This window comes from Rhamphochromis longiceps, linkage group LG14 (assembly GCF_057381845.1).
Source record: "Rhamphochromis longiceps isolate RC_006_pf linkage group LG14, R_longiceps_female_GT1.1, whole genome shotgun sequence".
In the NCBI taxonomy this organism is placed as follows: domain Eukaryota; kingdom Metazoa; phylum Chordata; class Actinopteri; order Cichliformes; family Cichlidae; genus Rhamphochromis; species Rhamphochromis longiceps.
Window position 1 is genome coordinate 35,547,306 of NC_140570.1, and position 27,173 is coordinate 35,574,478.

General features: G+C 39.7%; 2 protein-coding genes across 2 annotated transcripts; one reads left to right on the forward strand and one right to left on the reverse strand.

Moving 5' to 3' along the window:
* Positions 1-744: 744 nt before the first annotated feature.
* exosc5 (exosome component 5) lies at positions 745-9,485 on the forward strand. Its single transcript, XM_085379918.1, has 6 exons — positions 745-895; positions 3,562-3,675; positions 3,896-4,017; positions 4,134-4,274; positions 5,732-5,821; positions 8,350-9,485. Exons 1-6 carry the CDS (start codon positions 760-762, stop codon positions 8,443-8,445), a joined length of 699 nt encoding a protein of 232 aa, XP_085236044.1. The 5' UTR covers positions 745-759; the 3' UTR covers positions 8,446-9,485.
* Positions 9,486-9,618: 133 nt separating this feature from the next.
* Positions 9,619-25,851, reverse strand: tmem91 (transmembrane protein 91). The gene is made up of 4 exons (XM_085379917.1): positions 25,335-25,851; positions 16,599-18,216; positions 12,729-12,875; positions 9,619-10,880 (listed from the first exon to the last, which is right to left on the reverse strand). The coding sequence occupies exons 2-4, from the start codon at positions 17,031-17,033 to the stop codon at positions 10,725-10,727; spliced, it is 738 nt and encodes a 245-aa protein (XP_085236043.1). The 5' UTR covers positions 17,034-18,216; positions 25,335-25,851; the 3' UTR covers positions 9,619-10,724.
* Between the last annotated feature and the right edge of the window lie 1,322 nt (positions 25,852-27,173).

Genomic DNA, 27,173 nt, shown 5'->3' on the forward strand with positions numbered 1-27,173 from the left:
AAAACAACGATTTCTACGTCCTCTCAACCCTACCAAAAATTAAATCCTACTCTGCTGCCATCCCGTGGTCACGTTGCGGTACTGCATTAATAGTAAAAGCAGCGTCAGTGGCAAAATAAAGAATATTGTTAGTTCCAGTTCCGATGATAAACCAAGTAATATCGCAGGTATAGCCGTTGACATATTAAAATAAAGTATTTTAACTACTTGTCAAAATCTAAAAATGTCTTCGTTTCAGTTCACAGCTAACTGATGACGTAAATACAGACGGCAGATAAACCATTTTTTGCAGCCACGAGTGTTCATCGCCATCCAGTGGTAATAGCGGAGACTGCAACATGGTGGTTGCAATTCAGACCATGCCAGTAAATGATCACCTGTGAAAAGGAGTAAATAAACTGATGTAAATAAAATTCTGGTGGGTGGTTATGACCAATAAGGGGAGAAAATAAAAGGCTGAACCCGTTGTGTTTAAATGCGGCTGCTGTCTGCCCTCTAGCGGTCATTGTGATTAACTACACTAATATACAGATGCTGCACTTCCGGTACTTTCAAAATACATTAACCATATTAACGCAAAATAGGGCTTCAGATTGCGTCAGGAAAACGTGAATTATGATGAAAAATATTATTTCTTCTTCGTTGTCATAGAAATATATTACAGATCCACATTTCTTGTGAATTAACTATTTATTAGAGCCAACATTTCTTTCTCATTCTGATGTCATCAGTAAGGAGCCTAAACTAGAGGGAAAACAGATGACGCCATCCGCCTGCGACAAACCTGCTTTCTCCACGATGGAGGACTGCGGATCTCTGACTGTTTCTTTGAGAGAGTTTGGTTGTGAACAGAGCTTGCTGTCTCGAACTGATGGTTCTGCTTCTTTCGTCCAAGGTAACACTAATTTTAGAAATCATTTATCTGGGCGTTTATTTGCCTCTAAACTGGACGTAAAGGACGGAGAAAGGTTAGGGAAGTTAACCTGCCACTTCAGTTAGTGACATGAATTTCTTTACCCTTATACCCAAAATAATATAATAATGAGAATCAGGGGTGCATCTTTTATGCTGGCGTGGGTGGTATGTGCCAGCTTACTTTTGCATATGACAATGTTGTTTATTAAAATAAGGTAGCATTAACGTTGAGCCTAGCTACAACTAATTAATAAAATAAATATATTTATTGCATAGTGTTAACCTCCCTCCAGGGGCGGATCTACTGTGCACATTTTGAATCAACAACATGGCATTTCAGATTTCAACACAGGTGGTTTATTGTTGAGCTTCTAATTAACCCTCTGAGGCTTCCAAATCACATGACCAATTTAATATGACATAGCAACAAGATGCATTCCCACTGAGTCTCCATTACATTTTTATTTGTGTTGAAAGTTCAAGCTATATACCAAGAAAAGGTAACAACTGGATTTTCTAATGACAGCCCGAAAAAACAAGCCACCACTTTCCTATTGGTGGAAAAATGTACCATGTTGACCAATCAAAAGATGATATGGCAAGGCAACGAGAGAGAGAGAGAGAAAGAGAGCGAGATCAATTGTGAGATGTGAGCAATTCCACAGTCATTGGATGTGAGAGGTTTGTGACATTTGGCGTGTTTGGAGTGTGTAGTTAATGTATAGTTAGTGTGTTGTGTAGTTCTTTGTTTTGTTTTTATGTGTCAAAATAAGGCCACGATCAGGGTCCATCATCAGCCACCAGGCCACAACCAGGCTCCATCAAGAGCTAGTGAAGCTACAGGAAAAGGCAGGCGCAGGTTAGCAAGCCTCAGGATTGATTGGGGCTGCAGTAAAAAAGGGGCACAAGTATTGAGAAGATGCTGCCTAAAAGACGTAACGTCAATGAGGAGGAACTGGAGGACATAAAGGAATCTTTGAACCTTATGTCAGAAGAAATAACAACCATTGCAAAACAACAACAAATAATAATCAACTTAATTGAGGATATTAAAGAATTAAGAAGGCAAAGTGAGGAAAAGGACAAGAAGTTTGCTATGTTGGAAGGACGAGTGGCAGAGTTGGAACAATATTTGAGAATAACAGATGTGATAGTAACGGGTCTGGAAACCAAGCACCAGACATATGCATGGGCAGCAGCAGAGGAGAGAGGGGAGCTGCCTGAGCAAGAGTTGCGCTCCCTGGAAGAACAGGCAATGGGCTTTTTCAAAAGTAAAGGCATTGAAATGGATAGTAAGGACACTGAGGAGTGCCATGCTCTTCCAAGGAAAAACAAGAATCAAAAACCTGCCATTATTATAAGATTTATTAATAGGAAGCAGAAGAAAGAGCTACTGAAGAAAGTTGAAAGGAACGAATGTGTATGTTAATGAACACCTAATCAAGAAAAATGCAGATATTTAGATTATTAAGAAAACAGAAGAAAATACAGTCAACCTGGACAACAGATTGTAAGGTGTTCATTAAGTGAAATGGAACACCGGAGCAGGCAAAGGTCTTAGTCATTAAAGAGCTGAGAGAATGAGAAAAATACAGCTGATAAAATGTAAGGCAAAGCATTGGGATGGTCACTTTCAATGCACTGTCAAATTGTTTGGTGCTTGTCTGAGACAAAGTATTGTTAAAGGTAATGATGTGTGGATACGATGTATAATAAAGTCAGATGTCTGACACATTTCAAGTAACAAATCAAATGGAAAGTGGGACACTGGGGTATGATAGCAGGTATGATAGCAATATATAGATCCTGACTGAATTTTTTACCAAAATGTTAAAGGACTGTAATTATTATACAATGGAACAATTAGGAACATAGAGCGAGGTAAGAATATAACGATGGTTCATTTTAATGGTAGAAGTCTATATGCAAACTTTAATTTATTAAAGTATATTTTACACAGTTTAATCAACCATTTGATGTGATAGCAAGATTTTGGTATGGTAACTGATAATGATAAGCGGAAATGGATGGATGGGTTGGTTCAGTGTCGTGAAAAAAAAATATTGTGGTGCAAGAGGAAGAATAAATGTGAAATTTACACGATAATAATAATGGATTGGATTTATATAGCGCTTTTCAAGGCACCCAAAGCGCTTTACAATACCACTATTCATTCACTCTCACATTCATACACTGGTGGAGGCAAGCTACAGTTGTAGCGAGGCTGCCATATCGCGCCATCGGCCCCTCTGGCCAACACCAGTAGGCAAGTAGGGTAAAGTGTCTTGCCCAGGGACACAACGACCAGGACAGAGAGCCCAGGGATCGAACCGGCGACCTTCCGGTTATAGATGCGATTCCCAACCCCCTGAGCCACGGTCGCCCGATGAGACTTTCTGTCATTTAGAAGTATCACATCAGCTTTAGTTCTCTTATTAAAAGCTTGTTCTAAATAGGGTGTCTGCGCTTAAGTCCCCCCTTTAAAAAATACATGTGCTGTGAGCACATTTACTGGGTGTCGTACTGCTTTAAATGATTTGATGTTACTACTTTTCCCCTCCTAGATGTCTGTTTATGTGGGGAAAGACATCATTAATTATCCAGTGTTATTTATTGAATAATGCTCCTTTCTGTTCTTGTCTAAAGGAGACACGAGTGTGATGGCTGGCGTGTACGGACCAGCTGAGGTCAAAGTCAACAAGGAGATCTATGACCGGGCGACCCTGGAGGTGTTGGTACAGCCCAAAGTAGGGCTGCCAAGTGAGTTTTTTTAGGGGTAAAAATTTTCATTATGCAGCATTGCTTCTTTTATTTTGGGGAAGCTAATGTGAAATAGACCTTTTGCATCCTGATATCTACAAGAATGTCTCTGAGGTTTCTGCTGTGGAAAAGTTGCTATGCCACAGCTGACCACAGGGTGGGGTACGTGAGCTTTCTGCTCGCATTCATTTTTTTATACCGAGATTTGTTTGTTTTCTAGGTGTAAGGGAACGATCGCAAGAGCAGTGTGTGCGAGAAACCTGTGAGGCTTCTCTGCTCCTGACGCTCCATCCACGCTCCTCGCTCACTCTCATCCTTCAGGTCCTGCATGATGATGGTTCAGTATCCTTCTGTAAAACTCTGTGCTGCTGCAAGCTTTGAGGTTTATATCCAATCTGCAAGTAGGGCTCTAAAATTGAGATGTTTTCTGTGAGTGTTCTTCCTTACCTGTTCCTCAGCTGCTGTCTTGCTGTTTGAATGCTGCATGTATGGCTCTTATGGATGCAGGATTGCCCATGAGTTGCCTCTTCTGCGGAGTGACTTGTGCCATCAGCACAGATGGGCAAATCATCACAGACCCCACTGCAGCTCAGGAAAAGGTAAATCTAAGACTTTTAGAATGTTGGGTGACAAAAATCTTCCCAAAACACTCTGATGGTGGCTTTTGTCAAATTTCCTGGGAACTTTTCAAACAAATGACACAGAAAATATAGGTCTTTTCCATCCCACCATTGCTAAGTGCTTGTTCATAGGGCAGGGGTGTTAAACTCATTTTACGTTGTGGCTCAGATACATCCCACTTTGACATTAGGTGGACCATACCGTGTGAAACTCTTTTCTATCAAGAAGTTCAATCCTTGAAATATCTTAATATAAGGAAAAGAAATGCAGTTTGAACAGTACTTTTCAGTTTTTCTACATAAAATGATAATAAAGAAAAGCTGTTGTAGTTGCTGAAAGACTCTTCAATAGGATTCTTAAATAGAAATAAACTGTAAGGGCTTAAATTGTAACAAATAAATGTTTATAATTACACATTACTTAATTCAGTGTTTCCAACCGCTGTGCGTGGAAGATTATCTGGTTCCACCTGATTAGTACGATCGGCATGAGTAATGGGCAGAACCATTATATTCTCTTCCACTAGAGGGCAGTACAATCAGCTGCTCTAATTAAATTGGTTGCCAACAGCCAGTAACACAGAAGACGATGAAGAAGAAATTACATAATAGTCATGCTGTGAGATGGTGCAGCCCGTAATAGCAATACATAAATATTTGAAAAGAAAAAGTAGTCAGTCTGACCTGGGTCCTGGAGGAAATACTGACCCAGATAAAGGCCCGAGCACGAGTAGTGCTCAGAAGAAAGCAAAAAAGGCATACTGGCAACAAACCAAGCCAATTCCTCTATACCTGGTGCGTGGGGAAAAATTATCAACATGCTTTTTGTGACATTTTTGTTAGGTTGTGTGCCGTGTGATTTTTATTTTATTTTGTTTTCTAATCTGAAATAAGTGCGTGACTCCAAAAGGTTGGGAAAAACTGACCTAATTACTTTGGTTTAGCTTGATTAGCCATGTTGTACGTCTTTATCAGTAAAGATAAAACTGTAAAACTTATGAACAGTCCATTTACACCTTCTTTCATATTTTCCAGTGCTGTCCAGTGGGGGCCACATCGGAGTCTTTCCTGGGCCAACTCTGGCCCCTGGCCCATATGTTTGACATCACTGTCATGTAATTGTTGGGATGTTCTCCTGAATACTGCACTACTTGAGGCAACTGTGGAGGAAATTGTATAAATAAAAATAAATTGAATGCAGTTAAATGACAAAGAAAAACAAAACTAGAGAAAAATCAGTCAGGAACGATAAGGCAAGCACAGCGATCTATAGTCGCCACCAGCTAAAGTATTCCCTTTTTTGGAATATCTTACTGTCTGTCCAGCGCATCTGTTGTCACTTCCATTTGTATCAGTGGTAATGGTTTTGCTTCCTAACGGGACAGATTGACATCATCTTAATTTCCTTGCCCGTGTCTTATTTTCTCTCTCAAAAGGAAAGTCGAGCTTTGATGACTTTTGCGATCGACAGCGCAAAACGCAGCGTTTTGATGTCGTCGACCAAAGGATCGTTTTCAGTGCATGAGGTCAGTGGATTAATGACAGGAAAAAAAGTGTGCACCATTTCAAATAAACAAAACTGTGAATGCCAAGCCAGAAAAGACTTCTCTAAAGCGTGCTTCAAAGAGAAAAGACTGGGCATCCCTTGCAGAGGCTGTTTGTAGATGTTGCCAAACCAAGAATACATCCTAAAAACCATTTTGGAGTTTCTGCAGTCTTGATAACAATATCATGGAGTATTTTTTTTCTCCTGTTACCCAAAAGGACCATAGTTTCTGGAAATTTTAGGGGATTTATTTTATATCGCTATTGATCAATCATGTTGAGCAGCCTTTGGTTGCATGCAGCTATCTATATGGAGACTAAAAGAGGGACAGCATTTATCTAAATGCAAGCTATAAATCATCAGCTGATGTGATTAGATAATTTGCATAAAACAGGAAGACTGGACTCAGATGAAACTGTCCCATGGGTTCCTGGATTCCCTTTTGATCAGCGGATGACAGGAATGATAATAAATGTTGCCTCTAGAGCTGGGCGATATAAGATTTTTTCATATCACGATATGTTTTTTTCATTTCAGGCGATAACGATATCTATCACGATATAAGCCAAATAACTATATTTGTAAGATTTAAATGTGCCGTTGCTCACAAGTAAAATGTGAAATAATCAGCAGCTTGTTTTTATTTAAATATTTATTTCCCATAATAAGTTCAACAGGGTAGATGTACTTAAGGAACATGAGACTTTTTCAGATAAATAAAGGCAAATATTGCAAAATACACAAAAGGCAGCCGCTAAAGCGTTTAAGTTTCAAAATAGGACAAACGAAACAGACGACTAAATTGTCAATTCCACTTAGAAACAAAATATTAATTCTAAAAATAAATCTTAGTTTGTTTTACAGAAGAACAGACAAAACTGACTAACTTTTGTCAATATCAAATAAACTGAGAACTAAAAGGAAATTCTCAATCTCTCCTTGTTGTATAGCTTAGCTTTTCAAACAGTTTTAACAGTTACTTTAGTCTGACAAAAGCCGAATGACGAATTAGCGCTTCCAGTCAGAGACTGAGGCTACGTCCACACGTACACGGGTATTTTTGAAAACGGAGATTTTCCGTTTTCGTTTTAAAAAATAATCCCGTCCACACATAAAGGCAGAAATGAAGGAAAACGCTGCTATGAACATGCCAAAGCAGCAGGTGGCGCTAGATTCCTAACCGTGCAGAAATGTTGGCCAATCAGAAGTCTAGAAGCCTCGGTGGGAAAAAGTAAACAAAGCTGGGGCATAGAAGCAGAACCGAGTCATATGTGTGGAGGGACAGTAACTGTGTGTATATGTAAGCATTTAAACACTGCAGAGAGTAGAATTAACAGTAACAGTATTGTAGAAATTCATTTCACCGAAACAATAACGTGGCGCACAGTGTGACGTCAAAAAATGCGCACACCTTTGACACTGCGTTTTCTCAGTTTTTCTAGTCCACATGTAAATGCAAAAACGGAGTTTTCAAAAATATCCACCCTGGCCGGAGTTTTTAAAAATCTTCGTTTTCAGTGACCAAAAACGCCGTTTACGTGTGGACGAAAGGTGCAAACGCATAGAAAAATCTGCGTTTTCAAAAATACCCGGGTACCTGTGGACGTAGCGCACGCACCAGTTTATTGTATTTCCAGACTTGCTTTCGGCACAATTTACTACAAAATTTACTACTACCACTCTGTTTTTTGTCAGACTTGAAATAGCCGAAATACCTTCACACTACGGAACTTCTATGGCTCTTCCGTTTGACAATCTCTCCGGCATTGGAACCATCATCTGTTTTCTCTTCGGTCACGCTCGGTTGATTTTTCTAGTCGGCACACTCATTTCCTCCATTACCCGGGCGGTACGGTGGCTGGCTGCTTCCCAAACAAATACACATGTGCGGCTTGGCACTTGTTCTGTACGTAACAAGTCACGTGACGTGACGCTGCGGCTGTGATTGGTTCGGCTCTGCGCTACTTAATTTGGATTGGCTGTTTTTTTGTTTTTGTTTTGTTTTTTTAAGAGGACAAGAGCGGCGAGGTCTATCGCGATAGGTTAATTTTTCTATCGAGAAAAAGTTATATCGCGATACATATCGTTATCGTTCTATCGCCCAGCTCTAGTTGCCTCTATAAGAAATCTACTCTTTTGCTGCTTTTTCCTGGAGACCATCCCATGGATCGAAACATGACCTCTTTAAGGACACTTTAAAAGGGAATTGAATGGAAAAATCAAATGGGATTCCCTTTTTTTGACTGAATAACAAGTATTATTCCAGAAACACTAAAATATGGGGTTCACTCTGGCCCACCTACAGGGAACCAGTATGCTGACTGGATACTGACACTACAACGTTGTTAAGTTTAGATTTGTGATTCTGCTTCATGTGTGACTTTTTGGAAAAACGGTTCTTATTTTTGCTTTCTCCCTGTCTGCCTCAGGTCTGATGTGACTTAAATCAGTTGTTGTTGCATTTCATATTTTGTCTGATCCTCAGTTGTTGTTTTTCTTCTCTCACAGCTGCAGCAGTGCATAGCAGTCAGTCAGAAAGCATCAGAGAAGATCTTCCAGTTCTACAGAGACTCTGTCAAGCGGCGATACTCCAAAAGCCTATGAGAAACACGGAGCTTTCTTTTGCCTAGTCTTTTTTATTTTTATTTTAACAATGCATGCAAACACTGATGTCGTAATAAAATATTTAGAAACCCCTGTGGGCTACAATTTCTTCAGTTCAGTTGTAGACAGCTGTGCTTTATGGTGGGAAGGCTTGTATGAGTACATTTGTGAGAGATCAGAAATGAAAGGAGGAAAGGTGAATGTCAAACAAGTGCATTTATTGGGATTTGCTGATTTTCTTTCACTTTAATATATACATTTAATACAAGGATGTGACCTGGGGAAAAGAAAAGCCCTGAATATTTTTTGTAGTAATAAATCCCATTTGCTGCAACCTTTGAACCTTACTGACTCACACGTTCAGAGTCCGCTTATTATCTGTACGAGTGACACAAAGCGAGACAAACCTGAGCAGAGCCTGTCGCACGACAGCCTCATCGTTCGGAGCAATCCACGTGAAATGCCTCCATATAAATCAATAATTGACGTAACTCAGCTGTAACAACAAAGTGTGATTTGTTTTTCTTCTATTAAAATGAAAGTACGGTGGAGACAGACGGTAGTTCAGGATTGTCAGTGTACAGCTGAATCACAGCGCATCGACAATGAGAGAGCTGACAAGGGCAAGACACGGAGATACCAGAGGTTTGTCTACTAAAATCTGTTAAAAGTGATCTATTACCAGCTTTGAAACAACACTGGGATTGCAGCAAACATAGTATTTTATATGTACTTGAGTGTGTGCTCTATAAAACTATTTATCTAAATAGAAAATGTCAGCTTCCACCTTAGTCATTCCTTTATATTTACTTGGATACCCCCCATTTACTATGTAGTTAAAGGCTCAGAGCTTTATCCAGTCAATTTTGCAACAATGTTGGTCCAATTGAAGGAAACAAAGTTTGCAGCAGGAAACCAACAAGCTCACCATGCAGGGTTTTCTTATGACCAAACCTGGGATGTTATTGAAACATGCATCACAATTTTTGCAACTTTTCTTGGCCCATTTAAATAAAGCATTTGTGTGTTTTTGAACAGAAGTTTTGAGTAGACTTTTTTTTAAGTCAGTCATACTGCAAGAAGCAAGCTCCTGAAGATGTCAGTTCTATTTTTGGTGGAGAAAATAGCAGAATCTATATTTAAGGAGCATGGTGTGAACAGCCTGGCTGCTTCTAATAATGGAATAGCTGATAAAAGGATCATCCTCAGAGTTTCTTCTGTATTTTTGGCACTTTTTCCAGCTCTTTCCTCCGCTGTATATGTTATGATTTCTTAACCCTGTGTATATATAGAGGATAACATTTAATGTCTATATCTTGAGTCCATTTTCTACCTCCGAGTTTTGCATTTAATTTTAAAAGTCGTGAACGTATTTTCTTATACCAGCAACTACACTCTGTGCGTTAGTTATTTAGTGTTCTGTGTATTTCAACATGAAGATAATGATTCAGTTGGTATAAACAAAGTAGAGGCAGTCCTTTCTGTCAGTAAACAGTGACTGAAGCAGTGTGAAACCAGGATGAGCTTATCGATGTTCACGTGCAGCATTTCCCTCGGGGTCCCTCCCGTCAGCAAGGAACTCTGGGTTCTCCAAAGGACTATTGCTTCTGGCTCATCGTATGTTTTAAAACATCATCACCAGCTTTCACCCCTCAAGTGACAGTGCTGGCTCAGGCCCTCCCACAGTGAAGTCCATCGGGATTTATCTGCTGCCACGTCCTTGCTATGACCTCTCATAAATCTGCAGACTCCATCTAATCGTATACTGCCCTCCACTTAGCTCCTCCCAGGCAGACAATGACACATATCCCCACTGCTTCTTATTATTCATCCATTGTTTGTAATGCTGATATCTACAGTGCTATGGAAAAATGTGAATTTCTGTTTTTCTTCTTTCTTTTTTTTTACTTCAGTAATGCTTCACATACGATGACAACTACAGCACAGATTTAACAGAAGGTAACTTAAGTCTTCAAATCACTAAACAAGTAACAGACTGCTTTTTCAATGATTTTTCTTCATGTGCTCAGAACATCCTTTGAGCTGATTTTTCTTTTTATAATCCCAAAGCGATTATAAACGACACACCAGCTCCCAGCTTCTGTTTTCAGCGTCGCAGCTTTTCAGCTTGGTGTAGATGAAACGTGACTTCAGACAAGTCGACAGACAAACACTGTGATTATTTGACATTTAACGGTGATATGTTGGCATGTGTTGATCTTCATGAAATATGTGAGAGGTCAGTCTTTTGTATGCATGTCCGTTTCAAAGAGTTGCTTTTATGGTGGTTTTGCGGACAGGTAAGAAATCAACGCAGCGATGGCACAGATGTACGTTATGATTCCAAACACGATGGAGAGCACCGAGAGCCAGAGAGCCTGGCGAGACGCTGCGTTGGCCCCCTGAAAATCCCCCTGAGCCGATGCCTTGTTGGTCTGAGTAAAAGAGGAGACGAGACACTGAGATAAAGATTAGAGTGAAAAAAATAGGAGAGAACAGCATTTATCATCATTTGTCAATGTCCTCCCTGGCCTACACTTTCCTCTTCCACTCATTCCAATCTCACGCTAAGCCCATATTATGTTCCATTTCCAAATCACACCCAGCGATTGCAGCTCATTCATCATTTTCTCCTCCTTCCTTCCTTTCTCTCTCCCTCTAGTCCTTGCCTTTGACTCTGACCCCTGTTTTAGGCAGCACTCAACAATATTGGAAATCTATCACCTTGAGGTTTCTTGTTATGACTCTAATTAAACCTTAACGAAGGCCATTGATCTGATCAAAAGGCCTTTGCAGCATGCTGCCAGTTAGCTTTGCAAAAGTGTTAATGGGATTTCTTTCTCTCCTGCACTGCTGGAGGGATGAGTTTATAAAATAAGGGAGTCTAGAGATATTTGTGTAAGGGGTATTTTAATACTACCATAAGTAACTGTGGCTAATAAGTTCTTTTTTTCTAGCAATTCTGACTTTTGGGTGACCAGTCATCTGACTTCTGAATAATCAGATTTAATAATTTTATCCTGTTTCTTCTGTGGTGAGGGGCCAGAGGTGTTGGCCAGATGAGCGCATGGATATGGTTAAGGTTAAGGTTAAGGTTCTTTATTTGTCACATGCATAGTTATACAAGTATAACACAGTGACGAGTAGAAAGACAGCCTTGTACATTTACTTAGGCGCTTTAATAACGCACAGTACTTTATTTAAATATTTCCACATTAACATCAATCAATAACAGCAAAATTAAAGTGATATGCACAACAATGAGTCAAAAATTATGATTGAGCATGTATGTGATTCTAAAAAGTGCCGTTTAACATAATAAGCACATTTAATCCTGGAAATAGCCTTCGAAGGGAGGGTAGACCCTGGACAGATCGCCAGTGATTCAATTTTTTTCTGTTTACATTTTGTATCTGTTAATTAAATTGTCATTAAATATGTGGTGTGCAGATGCTGAACACTTATAGGAAAAAGTTGTGTATGAATAGTATAGTTTGCTTAGAACAGCACATTTGCAGTTATATTAACTTTAAGTTTATTCATTTTTAATGTGGTATCCTGTTAGATTTCTGCCCTATACATCTGGACTGGATATATCCCTGCTGAAAGGCAGACATTATACATATTATAGTATACATATGGTAGAAAGAGTGACTTTATTATTCAATAAATGTAGGCAAAACACAGTACATGCCCCTTAGCATGTTGTTTAAACCAGTGAGCTCCAACGAGCAGTTTTTATGCGCTGCAATGAAATATTTATGTAAATATTGATTTAAAGACAAAACCCCAGTACAGGAATACTATTATTTCTTCTTCTTAGTTTGGTCATGGCTCTATGTATTGCTTGATGCAAAGGTTGTAAATACATATGCATGCCCATTAAATTAAGCAACACATAATGAAAAAGATACATAAGGACAGAGGTCAGTGGTTTTTTTCAAGCTTATGTCTTCAAGAAATCAATGTGAAGAAATCTGAGTTATGATACCAACAGAGACCATATTATAGACAACTGTGATTCGGATTTGATCTAAGTGTTTTATCTAAAGTTCTCAGCTTTGTACTATTTCAGAAGTGTGATTCTGCAGGTGTAATCTCCTTGTCACAGCTCTCCTCCATAAATCCTTCACTTGCACAACACTAAAGAACTGGACTCGTTGATCGTCCACACATACTGCAGAGGGTAAAAACTCACCCTCAGCTGTGAACAATAGAGCCAAGTTGTATCTTGTCTGCTCAGGACTGAGGGTGTGTCTGTGTGTTTGTGTGTGTTCGTATACCTTCTGTGAAAGATAGAAGGCAGCGATGCCCAGGGGCCAGAAGCAGCAGAGCATGGAGAAAAAGGCCAGACCCAGGTAGTCCTGAGGGATCATCAGAGGGAAGTTGTTCTCACTGTCTGTATCACTAAAATCATCGATGGATGAGTCCTGGGATTCAAACAGAGTGCGTTTAGGTTGAGTTCAGGATAGAAAGCGATAACATACATTATAAAGAAATACTTTTAGGGTGATTTGTTTTTGTTTGGGCACATTTTCAGATATTTGTCTGTGAGATTTCAGCCTTCACAAAAATGCAGTAGGTATTACATTCATTTCATTTTCCTGCAAATGAAAATTACACTGAAACTTTTCAAATGTAAGGTACTGTGCAAGGACGGTGTGTAAAGTGAATAAAAAAAACATTTTGACTCAAAGATGTTTGTTTCAAAATGAGTCTCAATAAAATTTGTGGGTTAAGAGAAAAACTGAGACTTTGTTTCTAGAGAGGAATACATATTTCTGAAGATCCATTTCATGGATCAGTACTGCTGCAGCCTTGTCAACTTCCTTCAGTTTATTTCATCAAGGTGCCAGTGCACAGGTGCATAAGTAAAAAACAACCTTGCTTTTTTGTCATTTCTGTAATCTACCTCTTTGTGTCCATCTAACAAAGATACAGCTTGTTGTCTTAAACATACAAAGATGATCTACTCCAACATTAAGTGAAACACGCTGTTTCTCTTATATTCAAGTCATCCACAACAACTAAAAACTTTGCTAGTGTCTGAAAGATAATGTGATTGAATGGGGTTAGTCTGGATATGCACTAGCTCTGCTGACCGCGGGGCACTTTATGACTCATGCATCTTTTTTGAAACAGCTGCATATTGAGTCTGACTTGCTCTCTCACAATGACCCTGTCATACCACTTTGGTCATTTTACTTTGTGTAAGAAACAGTTGTACAATTCCAAAAAAGGCTTTTGTTATATTTTAGTAACTGTTCTGTAAACCAGCAGCAAACACAGACATAAAGTGGTTTTTTTTTTTTACTAAACAAGATAATTTATTTAAAGCTTGGAACACAGGGCTATTTCTATTATGCCTGTTCTATTGGTCAAAAAAAAATCTTTCTATAGTTGGGAAGTATTTTTATAGACATAAAATCCTTTTTGTGTTGATGAGAAGCAGGGAAATCAATTTAAGCCTGTGCTCACATGTAAAATCAATCAGGATGCGACACTTATTTTTCCATAATGTTGATCATGGAGCAATCTGTGAGTTTCATGTGTCAGTTTAAGTTCTTTTATAAAAACAATTTGAAGTGAAGCAAAGTAGAAGATGTTGTCTTGTGCAGATTTAAGGTCACTGCAAGGTTTTATTCCCACAGGCCCAGGACTCTGCATCACTGCACTACTGCCAGCATTCAGAATGAGCTTAAAAAATATTTTACACAAGCTCTCCTTTTGTCCTTGGGGAACAAACTCTTACCTAAACTTTGTGGCAGCCAGCTGCTGTCGATTTTAACGGTGTGTAGTGCTACTGTGTATTTGTGTTTTTACTTGCATTCTTAATCAAAGTAATAATCATTAAACATCCCTTAGCCTTTTAGTTCTAGTTATTTAAAAAGCTTTTACTTGACCTTGATGTGAGACTAAACAGTACAAACACTAACATTATTTATTGGTGACATTTAGAGTATGTATTATTTTGTTGACTGCTGTTGGCATCTCGTAGCTAATTTATATTTTACTTTATGATGGGCTTTGCTCGGTGGTCTATGACAGCGGTCCCCAACCTTTTTTGCGCCACGGACCGGTTTATGCCCGACAATATTTTCATGGACCGGCTTTTAAAGTGTCGCGGATAAATACACAAAATAAAACTAGTACCGGTACCGAAAAAAAGAAGATTTATTCATAACACACGTGAAAAGACCCAGGAAAACCGAGTAAACAATAAAAATTATAACAAAATAAAGCTGAAAACCGATAAAAACCCTGAAAACCATACATTTCACAACTGAGCCTCAACTCTCGCGGCCCGGTACCAAACGACTCACGGACCGGTACCGGTCTGAGGCCCGGGGGTTGGGGACCGCTGATCTATGATATAGAACTGGCATCTTCTATCAGCACTATGGTGTCATTACCTGTTATGCAGCAGGAGAGCAGCTTTATGTAATCTGGCTTTTTGACAGTAAGCATTCAATTGCTGCTTTGCTCGCATGTCTATTTTAAGTTCCTCTTTGGTTTCCAGAACCTACACTGACAGTATGAGGCTCCATTGCTTTTTCTGTAGCATGTTTCAGGAATGAAGAGGATCTGGTTGAGCTGAGGATGAGAATGATTTGATAAAACTAATATGGGCATCTACATGCAAACTTTCAGGTTTGTTACTTTTGAAACTTAACAGACAAACAAAGGACTAATTGAGAAACTAATGCTTACTTTCAGACCTATCTAAATATTCCTGAATCCTCTGTTTGAACAATAGCAGGAAAATTTGTTGACCTGCTTTTATTTCCTGTACGGTTGCACAAGCTCTGTTGTCGGTACAAAAGAAGAAAGAGAAGACATTTTTAAGTGTCTTACATCCAGTGATGGGAATAACGGCGTTACTTTCTTCAGTAACGAGTAATCTAACTAATTACTATTTCTATCGTTATAACGTCGTTACCGTTACTAACAAGAAAATGCGGTGCGGTCGCGTTACTATTTTTCAACAAACAGATGGTTGAAGCTGTCTTAAGCTTACCGCAATTTATATCAGTTCCATGGAAGTAGCTGTAAGTAATCTGGACGCTACAGCTTTAAGCAGCAGCTTTAAGCAGCTGTTTGACTGAAGAAGAATAAAGTAGTCGTGCTAAGCCAATCACATGACCACTTCAAGATGACAAAGCAACAAGGTGATATATACCAGTTTTTAAATTGTGCTGATAGGCCACGTAAAACCAGAGTCATGATAAACAATATATACGCAGCGATTTTTCCTCAATAGTTTCGCCACGTTTACTGTCTAAGGACAGCGCAGCGAGCACTCTCTGCTTATGACAAAGAAAAACAAACAAACAAAAAAAACCTGCCCTTTCGTGTTGGTGGAAAAATGCACCATGCCGACCAATCAAAAATGATGTGGCAACATGACATTTTGTTGTTTAGGGAGAGGGGGAAGTTTTAGGAGTGAGGGTGAGAGAGAGAGAGAGAGAGAGAGAGAGAGAGTTTTGAGATGTGAGAGATTTGTGACGTTTAGCGTGTTTGGAGTGTGTAGTTAATGTGTCGTCTTGTGTAGTTAGTGTGTAGTGTTGTGGATAGTTTTGTGTTGTGTGTCAGAACAATGCTCAATGAAAACAGTAGGAGTGATACACCTGCTGCTGTCAGACCTGCAGGTATCAGGCTGTGATGTTCTCCTTTATAGTGGACAGAAATATTTGGAGTGGCACAAATAATTTGTGTGGCATCCTGTTGAATGCAGAACAGCTGATTGTTATGTAAATAGTTTGAAATGGTTATAAAAAAACGCTAAAAGGTAAATGGTTGCAAATAACTTTGTTGTCTGCAAAACTTTTGCATATGATTTTAAAATTGACAATTTATATTTGCATTTAAAGTTATGAAATATTATCCATAAACATGTTTGTGGTTGTTACAGTAAAAAATATAACTTTTTCTACTCGGATTTTATGTTTGAAATGTGGTTAAAAATGGCCAATTATACCCTGGACCCCAGAGGGTTAAACATTTTTTTTTAAGTAACGCAATAGTTACTTTTCAAGTAATTAATTACTTGTAGAACCTTGTAACTCAATTACTAACTCAGTTACTTTTTTGAAAAAGTAACTAGTAACTATAATTAATTACTTTTTCAAAGTAACTTGTCCAACACTGCTTACGTCAGAGTCAGGGAGCAGGTCATCCTCATCGTCCATGCTGTAGGATGCACTGTGGAAGTCTTGCGTCTCAGCCAGCAGCTTCCTCTCCAGTGTTGAACCTGGCCGAATGTCCACAAACGTGGTCTCCAAGTAGTCTTTGTTGAGCAGGGCATCTGTGTGGCCCCAAATGGGGGCTGCTGGGTAAAAGGACTCCAGTGTGCATGGTAAGGAGCAAGGATCCAGTAGCTGCTGTTGCTGAAGCTCAGGGGGATGTCCACAATAGCCCCTCCATGTTAATGGAGGGTAGGCCCTGTCCTCCTCACACTTAACCAAGATTCCCTTGAACAGCCCACCTGGGGCCTGTCCAGTTCCAGGTCCCAGCCCCGGCCCTGGTCCCCAGTTGTTATTGGCACTTTCTCCCAGAAGAGGGTGCTCCAGCTCATCTAGATTCTCCATCCTTTCCTTTTTAATACCAGCCACCCAATAGGTGACCACATCAACAACCAAATGCAATCTACAAATCGGTCAACAGAGCTTCTCCCTGAAGAGTCCAATGGGCTTACAGTATGCAAAGGCAGCTGCTTTGCTGGCTTTAGTATTTCAGTGATAATCCATCTTTAATCCTATTCTTTAATTTTTCTCTTGTTATAGGGCTTGGCCCTGGGGCCAACAAAGCATGCCAGATTTATGTCAGAGTGAAACAAGCAGTGGTAACTTTGTCCTGTGAAATGTTCAGCTGGAGTGACGTTGGATAATTCAAAAATGTCCTCTCTTCACATGTCATAAACAATTCTTTAAGGACTTGATGGTTCAGGCTTTGGCCTGTGTCTTCCATTTCACATGGCCGCGTCAGTTCGTATTTGCTAATGGTAGCTACTTTTGCTTTCACGCACTATGAAAATCTCGAATCTGACGATGAAAGATCTTGATTAGTGCTAGACAGTTTAATAAAAACAATGTGCAATGGAAATTCAGTGTGACTGTAGTGTGACTGAAAAACTCTTTCAATAAAATATTATGACGCACTACCTAAGCACACTGACTTGGCAACGGTGTAAAAGCTTCAGATGTCAATCTTTCCTCAGTTACACAATGAAAGAGGGCAATTAGTTAGGAGTTGACAAGAATAACTTAAAAGTCTTTCCAGCTGTCATTACATACAGCAAAGTGTTTGTTCCTCTGCAAGAGTGTGAAAAAAGTGAACTCAAACTGCTTTCAAAAAGAAGCAGTGCCCCTTCAGATGACTAAACTGTCACACAGTGGGGCGTTCTGAAGCATGAATATACACAACCTCCGGCAGCAGTCAAACTAGTGGAGCAACAAACGGATTGGGGCCATATTTGAGGGCAGTTAATCTGTAAAACCAATGAGGCTCCAAAAATAGAATCCTATGAAGCACATCCGCAGGTCAACAGGCCTGTGAACATGCCTGTTCCTTTGTTGTTGCTGCAGGAAGCGATAATGAAGAAATAAAAGTCCTCTAGTGTTGATTTATTGCTGCGGGTTGGCTACTTGGTATGGCAGCTCTCCACTGGGACATGCAATTTTAATGCTTAGCATCCACCTTAAGAGGGTTTCATTCAGGATAGATGAGGACGAGGAATCTCTCTATCCAGATCGCCAGTTAGGACGTTGATGTCTGTTAAGAGAAGAACAAGGTCACACAAAATATTTATACTCTCCACTTTTACTCATGTTTAGTTTGCGAGGGTTGTGGGCTCAAGCTACTTAAACTCCTGATTCACATGCGCGCAGATAACTTCATACAGAAAAAAAGATGCACTCTTATTATATATCAACCTTTTTTTTTTTTTACTCCAGTAAAAAAGAATCTCACTGTGAGACTGTGAGTCTTGATCGATTTACTTAATAAGCTCCCAGTAGAGCAGAGGATTAGCGTGATTTGAAAGGTTGCCTATGAAAATGAACCTTTCCCTTATGCACTTAGTAAAAAAAAAAAAAAAAAAGAGTCTTTCTGTTGGTTACATAGGGAATTTTTATATTGTGTATATATCCGTATTTTTATGAATTGTAGCAGGTATGGCTGAGGAAATGTTGTCTTTCTTATAGGATTTTTACTCTTACAGGAACCAGAGTTTTATACCAGTTTCAGCCATATATAAAATCTCAGTCCAAAAAGCTAAAAATTCCTTATGGTTAAATTGTGAGTAAAATAGCGAGGAGTGAAAGTACTTCTTTTCTGCTCCATTCTGGTCCATTGTGGAGCCTGAGCTGGTAACTTTCCAGTACTTTTCCAAAGATTTAGTCAATATTATAAATATGTAAACATCAGTTAGACACTTTCGACTGTTGTTGATGGAGGGGCACAGCTGCTGTCACTGTATTTATGTATTTTGATACAGCTACACAATGTAAAAATTGTGAATTCATCAACATGTAGCAGTGTGTAACAAGCCTATGCGCTTGTTCAGGTAGACAACTCAAGCTGTGTTGCGTCATTCACACACAACATGTCCCAATATGTTGGTCTATTTAAACACCAAACTTTCCAGTATTCCTCTTTAACATGTCATTGCATGCTTTTGAAATCTCCACCCTCTCAACATCTATTTCCAGAGAAATGATTGTTTATTCCTTCCCATTTTCTATTTGTGTCTTACATTCAGTTGCTATTACTGGGTGGAACCACCTTTGCCTTCAGAACTGTCTTAAATCTTCTTGGCATAAAGTCACAAGGTGCAGGAAATATATTTTTATTTTTATTTTTTGGAAATAATATCAGAGATTTTAGTCAGTATTGAGATGATAACATCAAACAGTTGCTGATTCAGATCTGTAAGCTGAACATCCATGAAGGGAATCTCCCTTTTTAACGTGCTCTATCGCAATGAGATCTGATAACTGAAGCCCCCAGGGAAGAGGCCATTTGAGTTCAGTGAGGTTATTCTCATGTTCAAGAAACCAGTGAGTTGGTTTGAGGTAGGGCTGGGCGATATGACCCAAAATTCATATCTCGATATTTTTTAGCTGGATGGCGATATAAGATATATATCTCGATTTTTTTTTTTAAAAGCCATAAGTTAAGAACAAAAAGAGAGTTCCTAGTCACACTGTGTCCCAGATGTCACACGGGCACTTTTATTTACATACAGCGTAGATGTACATGAAGAAATTACTCAAAAATAAATTATCAGCATTTATTAAATAATCATGGTCCATAAATAAAAGAAAACAATGTTGTTTTTGTGCATAACAAAAAGCTCACAATTGTGCAGTCAAAATGTAAACTAATAGACGCTGAGCATAATAACAAAGAGACAGATTTCACAGCTGCACCACCTCTCTGAACAGGTCCTTATACACACACAGTACGTATCACTCCGCGAGGCTCCTCCTCGGTAGCCGTAATCCTCCGACAATCCATCAAGTGGTGCAGCTCCGTAGCTTAGCAAAGTCATATTAAAACATTTTTTGACACATTGCTGAGCGCTGTGTACCACATAAAATCGGTTCGCGGTCAGTAAGCACAACCAGAATTCATACATAAGGCGCGCTGTCGATTTTTGAGAAAATGAAAGGATTTTAGGCCGTGCAGCCCCTCCTGGCTGCATGTCGTTAGCGCGGTTAGCTCGCTAGCGCGGTTAGCTCGCTAACACGTTGACGCCGTCCAGCCCCACGCACGGTAACTCGCTAACGGAGATATTCCGCTTTCATCTTGTCATTGCCTGCAGGTGAAGCTAAGGGGGAGGGGGGAGTTGTGTTCAGTGAAGGAGAGGTGAGGCCGAGTAACGTTGCGTAGAGACAAAAGTGGACGAAAGAGAGGTATACCTGCGGCTCCACAAGTATAATTATAACGTAACATAGACTATATCGATATAAACGATATTGTCACATCTTATATCTCGTATGAAAATATATCGATATTTTTAAAAAACTCGATATATCGCCCAGCCCTAGTTTAAGGTGATGATATTTTGTGCTATGGGAATTTATCCTACTGGAAGCAGCCACCAGAAGATGGGCACGTTGTAGGCATAAAGGGATGGACATGGTCAGCAACAACTCAGGTAGGTTGTGCAATTAAAACAATGCTCAGCTGGTACTATGGGCACAAAATGGTCAAAGAAAATATCCCCCACACCATTACACCATCACCACCAGCCATGTGGCCATTCTCCTCTGACCCCTGGCATAAACAAGGTATTGTCACCCTGAGAACTGCTGCTCATTGGACATTTTCTTTTCTTTTTTTGGATCATTATCTGTAAACTGAGGAAGTTGTATGGGAAAATCACACCAGATTAGCAGTTTTGGAAACAATCAGACCAGCCATCTGAAACCAGCAACCAATTCATGTCACTTGTTCTAATTCTCAGTTTGAACTTTGGCAATAACACTTGAACTCTTGAAAGTGATTACATGGTTAAATGCACTGAGCTGCTTCCATGTGACTGTCTGATTATATATTTGCATTAGCAAGCAGTTAATCAGGTTTAAATAACATATAATAACATATATTTTAAGTTACTGCTGACTATATTTTGTGGGAAATCACATTCCCTGGCTTTAGGTAAGCTTGTTTTTTTCCAAGAGAAATTGGATGAAATAGAAGCGATTCTGAAGTTTTTCAACTGTTCACACATTTTAGCGACATCGGAGATCTTTATCCAGTGGACTGCAATGCATGATCTGATATCCCTACATCATCATCAGTTAATATGTAATATGTAAACTGTTAGTTTAGTTGTCTGAAATGGAGAAATTAAGCTCATGTAAAACTGACTTTTAATTTTCTAAAGTAAGAATATCTCAAATTAATCAATCATAATTAAATGGTCAAGATTTGCTACTGTCAGGTGACAAGCAGGAAGCGATGTAAAAAAAAAAAAGTCTTTGTATTGTGTGTTAAGAGTCTTTTCATTCCCGGCAGAATAACAAAGTGTCATTTCAACAAACAACATAATATCTCATCAGTAAGTATTCATTCTGCACGGTATATTACTTCACAGGCTCAAGATCAATTCTGTGACTCACTGCACGCTTCACCGCACCACACAGGGGGAAAAAATGGATTAATTGGGTGTCTTTGGGCTGGCGTATGCTGAGGGCTCCATTTTCTGCTTGCCTTATGGAGGCTGAGTGATTGTTCAACAGAGTGACGTCAGCAAAAGCTCTGTGCAAACTGCCTTCCTCTCCTAACACATACGCACACATCTGGACATATGGTGCATTTTGCACACACGCTCATGTAACACTAATATTTGTAGCACTTCACCAGCCTCCCCTCTCCCTTCTGCCCCCTCCCAATTGCTGCAGCTTCATTCCAGGAGAGATGCACTCAGCTTTATTACACCCTCTCCCTCCCTCCTCCACCTCTGCCCATCCACCATAAAAAGACTTCTGTCAGCTGTATTATAAGCCTGCCTCCTTTTCTGATTCTGCAACGCTCATAAAACATCCAGTCAGGTAGAAGGAAGGTTGCAAGGACGCTGCCGTATATCACCGGCACCACTTTTACAAGAGACTCTCTTCTCTCTCTCCCCATCTCTGTCCTTTTAGTCTGGTGTTTTGTCATACACATATACAAGCACGCATCTTCTCAGCTCCCTCCATATCCCTCTTCCTTTTCTTTGATCTGACTCTGTTCCTTTTTTATAATCCAGCCAATACTTTTGGCAAAGCCACTGTACTAAACTTAAAACGTGTCTCTTTGAGTAGCATTTCCACTTACTACATGAAAAGACAGCTTGTTCTTAAGACATCGAAATATGCAACTAAAGTGAAATATTGCCTTAAACCCCTGTCGTGAAAGTAGAGAACTGTTGCTGCTGACTCTTACACAGATTTTCAGCGACTCTGCAGTCTTTTTGACACACACTGACTCGCTGTCTCTCAGCATACATTCACATTCTCACTGGAAGTAACGGCTGCAATATTTCATCCGATACAGATCAAGATGCAGATACAGTGAACACACTCATGGGAAAGAAATAGCATAGTGGCTGTAGGAAATTGGAGCTGTAAACGCTTGCAGACTGTAATAAAAAGGCATCCTGAAGAACAGCGATGTCAGGCTGATAAGGCCAGAGCAGGCTCTGAGATACGCCAAATGAAATTCTGAAAACGCAAGCGGTGGTTAAATGGCCCTATTGATTTCATTTCCAAACTCTTTTTCTCCCTTTTGCTCTTCCTTGATCTGTACAGAATGACTGAGGAGAGGAGAGGAAGCTGAACAGAAAAGATAAGCAAAAAAACAGGCAGGATCGTCAAGAGCGTCGCACAGCACATGAAGCTCAAAGTAACACCATGTTCCTATGGAAACACATTCACCATGGAGTGGAGTGCTCACTGCAGGATAAATGAAGCAGAGGCTAATTTGCCATTTCAGTACTGTTCCTCTGCTTGGCTTGATAATAACTGGATGGGATAATTCCAGCATTACTGTGCCTTCCAGTAAAAATGTAACTGTCATTTCAGAGTGCAAAAGATAGATAATTTCCACAGAATCACTCTGTAATAACAAATGAGTGCAGTCATGCCAGACACTGGGAATACTTAAACCCCCTGCGCAGAATGTGTGTATGACAGTGTGAGCTCATTAATCGGTCCATGGCATGTCCTGCTCTAACACACACACGGACACACACAGTCATTTAGTTTGCCTCACAAGACATGCATTCACAAACACACTTTGCAGTCCATTGCAGCCTTGCATCACCTTGCCCTTTTAGACACACAAAAACAAACCCTTTGAAGCAGTCCATGCCAACCAGCCCACATGTTCATGTACACAGCTGCACCATAGTCAGATTGTCTCTTTTCACACACATACACGCACTGCTCGCACAGCTGGTGCTCATGTGCAGTGAGGCCCAAGAAATGAGAAGTTACCCATCTGTACTACGTTGCACATTGCTCCAGCATCTCTGCGGAATATGTAGTATGTTGTAGTCAGTCATCTGAAATATGAATCTGAACGCATCATAGGACACATTCCACAGAGATGCGCTATATTTCTCAATGTGCTGCTATTTGTGGTAAATGTGTATATAGTTTGTGTTGTTTGTGGAAATGCTTTCCACATGAATAAATGAATAATGGTTTATGTTAATGTTACTGTGTAATAACATTTCACCATTTAAGACAATGTTACTTGTTTGTGCTTGCCGAGCAGTTACATATCAAACAGTGTGTGCTAGTAATTTGCAGTAATTTTGGTACTTGTCATGTAAAATAAAATGTGAAAATCTGATGAAAGAGCATTAGAAAACACACACAGTGAAACGCTGCACTACAGGGAGATGATTAGAGACATTTTTAAACAAATCTGCAGTTTCAGCTGTAAACCACTTACTAAAGTGTGTGAATGTGAGAGTGAATGAATAGTGGTATTGTAAAGCGCTTTGAGGGTCCTGAAAAGCGCTATATAAATGCAATCCATTATTATTATTATTATTAAAGATGCAAAATAACAAAAATTAAATCCAACACATTAATTTAAGATTCCTGTGCTTTAAATACAATGTTAAAAATGTCGTAATTTATACAATAAAGGACCTCAAAACATTGTAGTAATAGACAACAATTAAAGTATACACCTAACAGCCAGTAAGACCAGCATAAAAGTATTAAATAATATTTTTACACTCCAAAATAGTATTTCTGATTTCTTGAATTCCTAAACCCCCTGAAATATTATCTGACCGTTTTTTATTCAGTAAAGCAAGTTTCATTTTACCTATGCCTGCGCAAATGTGTGTACTAAACAAGACTGCACAGATGTCATTCATACTGTGTTTACATCAACTGTCCTTCAGTGTAATGACCTGTACACCTGTATTTTTTATCTGTGGTGTGTGTATGTGTACTAGTGTTAATCTCAATGTGGTCACAAAATTCTGTCAGGATCCACCTTAAAACTTTAGAGAAAAAGCTGGTTCACAAAAAGTACAGCTTTCAGGACTTGGCTTGTCATGCTGTACTTGCTGGAATGTTTATGATTAAGCGCTAATGTAAGCCTTTGAGGAACAAATATAAATCAGTGTGTTGCAATGCAATAATGACTTGATTAGAAAATTAGTTTCTTGCAGATGAGCAGCACGGTTTCTTACATAGTTTCATTATCATCATCATCACAGACCGAGGGCATGGTGTGTGCACCACCCACCCCCCGCAGAGAAAAGACCTGCTCTTAATTAGGACTGCTGACAAACAAAAAAACAAAAAACCCAGAACACCCTGCATGTCTTTTGAAAGCACTTGGGCTAGGTTTTTTAAGCAGTTTCCCACCGGACATTTTACATTTAACACTTAAACTGATCTGCCAATTCAGATGCTGGCTGAAGGCTGAAAGAGCTTTAGATGTACTAGCTAAATTAAAAACAAAAACAAAAAGGAAGTGGCTTTTATCAGATGGTCTCCGTGACTCTGCTACGGTGCTCAATACTGCACAGTAGGCTTGCTATACAGCGATAAATGGCTAAAGAAACGTTAACAATGGAGCATATATATATATATATATATATATATATATATATATATATATATATATATATATATATATAACGAGCTCCCACTGTGGTTGAAATACTGTCAGCCTGTTCTTCAGAGAATTACATACATACTGTACATGACAAACATAAACCCTCTAAATAAATTAATAATAAATATTAAATAATATTATTACTGGTTCGACCGTTTTTATCTATCCAGCTTTCTGTCTTTTCATCCTCTGACTTTTAAAAAAGGGGGGTTGAGTGTAAGTAACACCGGAATTTTCTTTGAATATTTCCTCACCTTAACGTCGGAAACTCTGATCCGTCCTGTCCTCGAGGTGAGTCCCGGTGGAATCCAGTGTCCCAGTTTTAACAAGTCCACAGGGCTGGATGCTGTTACACAGGGATCTTGCGCTGTTCTGTTCGCCTTTTCACGTGGGAGGGTGCAGAAAGCGTGTACATTTCAGCGTATAGCTAAATACGAGCACTCGTGTTTGTGTGGGAGTGGGACGTGTGCGCGGAGTTACAGTCAAACTTGTCAGTATCCCATCAGCGGTTCCTATGCGGCTGTGAATGCATGTGGATGTAGCCGTTAATACACCTGTGCAACCTGGCAGCAGTAAACGTGCATGCTTAGTCAAAGGCTCCCGTTTCCCCAATACAACATTTCCTATCGTATCCCGCTCAGTCTCTCCCCTCTCACGGAGAAAGGAAGGGCCTTGCTGTAGTTACACCACGTCAACTTTCTTCTGCCACACTCAGCTTTTCTCTGACTTTCCACATTGAAGCATCTCTCTCTCTCTTCTGCTCCTCCACCCCCTCTGTCTTCTCCCTCTCCTTATTGTCTTTTCTCAGCGCTTCTGCTACCATATTATGGCGGAAAAACTGGGTCCTAAAGCCTGTTGGTCCTCACCCTGTATTTGATGTGTTTCAATTACTCTCAGGCCCTCTTAAGCTTAGTAAGAGAAACGTGCACATGCAAAGTGAGGACATTTGCCTTTTCTTACTTCTTTAAGAGGATTACCAGGGTCAAGACTTGATTTTGGGTTGGAATTAGGATTTGGGTTAAGACCAGGGATCTAGCGGGGAGGTTTAAGGTTAGCCTTAGCAAAACAAATGTATGTCCTTTGGGATGCCATTTGATTTGAGCATTCTGGACAGGCTGAAAATACAATACCCGCAGGCAAGGTGCAAGTATGAGATGAAAAATCTCATTTATGTTGCTGCATGTAGCAAACACAAAAGTGGACACAGGCAGCAATCAAAACAGAGAGGGAACAAAAACTGAGGGAGGGGGAGCCAGAGGGCGGTTGATTATTATGCAGTTGCTTTCTTTAGGCCTATCTATATATGTGCTATTCCAGAGTGGAGGCAGTGAGATGCCCTCCGGCAAGGATGACTCCACTTTGTGTCAGTCCTTTAATGTCGGCTTCACCCTGTGACCCACTTTAGTCACCCAGGCCAGCTCACATTAAGATCTCCAGTCAGAAATAGTCTCAAGATGCAAAAACAGACATTCCTGCTTTGGGCCATGCCTATTTTGCCTTTTTCAGGGGAGGCCATGCAGGATAAAGTTCATGCATTTCTGGACACTAGCAGTCAATGAAATCCACAGGGCTTAAGCTGAGTATTTAATGAGGTACGCTGCTCTTAGCTCGAATCCCCCTCCCCCTGAAACGGTTTAACCTTTTAGTTGTTTTTGTTCTTGCTTTTTGGTTCTTTCCAGGCAGTCAGCATAGCCACAATGCTGCCTATCTGATGCTTCGTTTATCTTTGCCTGTCAGTGTGACAAGCATCCTCTCAGTCCAGTCCATCATGAAATAGAGATCAATATGCTCTCTTTAGTCTGAGCACATCCTCGCACATTCGCTCTATTTTCCTGCTTTTCCTTTATTCCACCATTCCTTCTCTCTTCCTTCTCTAGTTTTCTCTCATCATCTTTCTCCATCTTCTGCTCTATTTTAGCTGAAATATGCAGAGATAAGGATTAAGGATAGGCAAGGTAGGCAAGGAGATACATACAATTACTACTGGAAACCAGTGTGTCTTTTGATCATGTTAATTGATAATAAGCTTATAACCTTTAATATGAAAGTTTGAAAACAGCTGCACAACAAAATATAATGTTTTTGTCACGGTT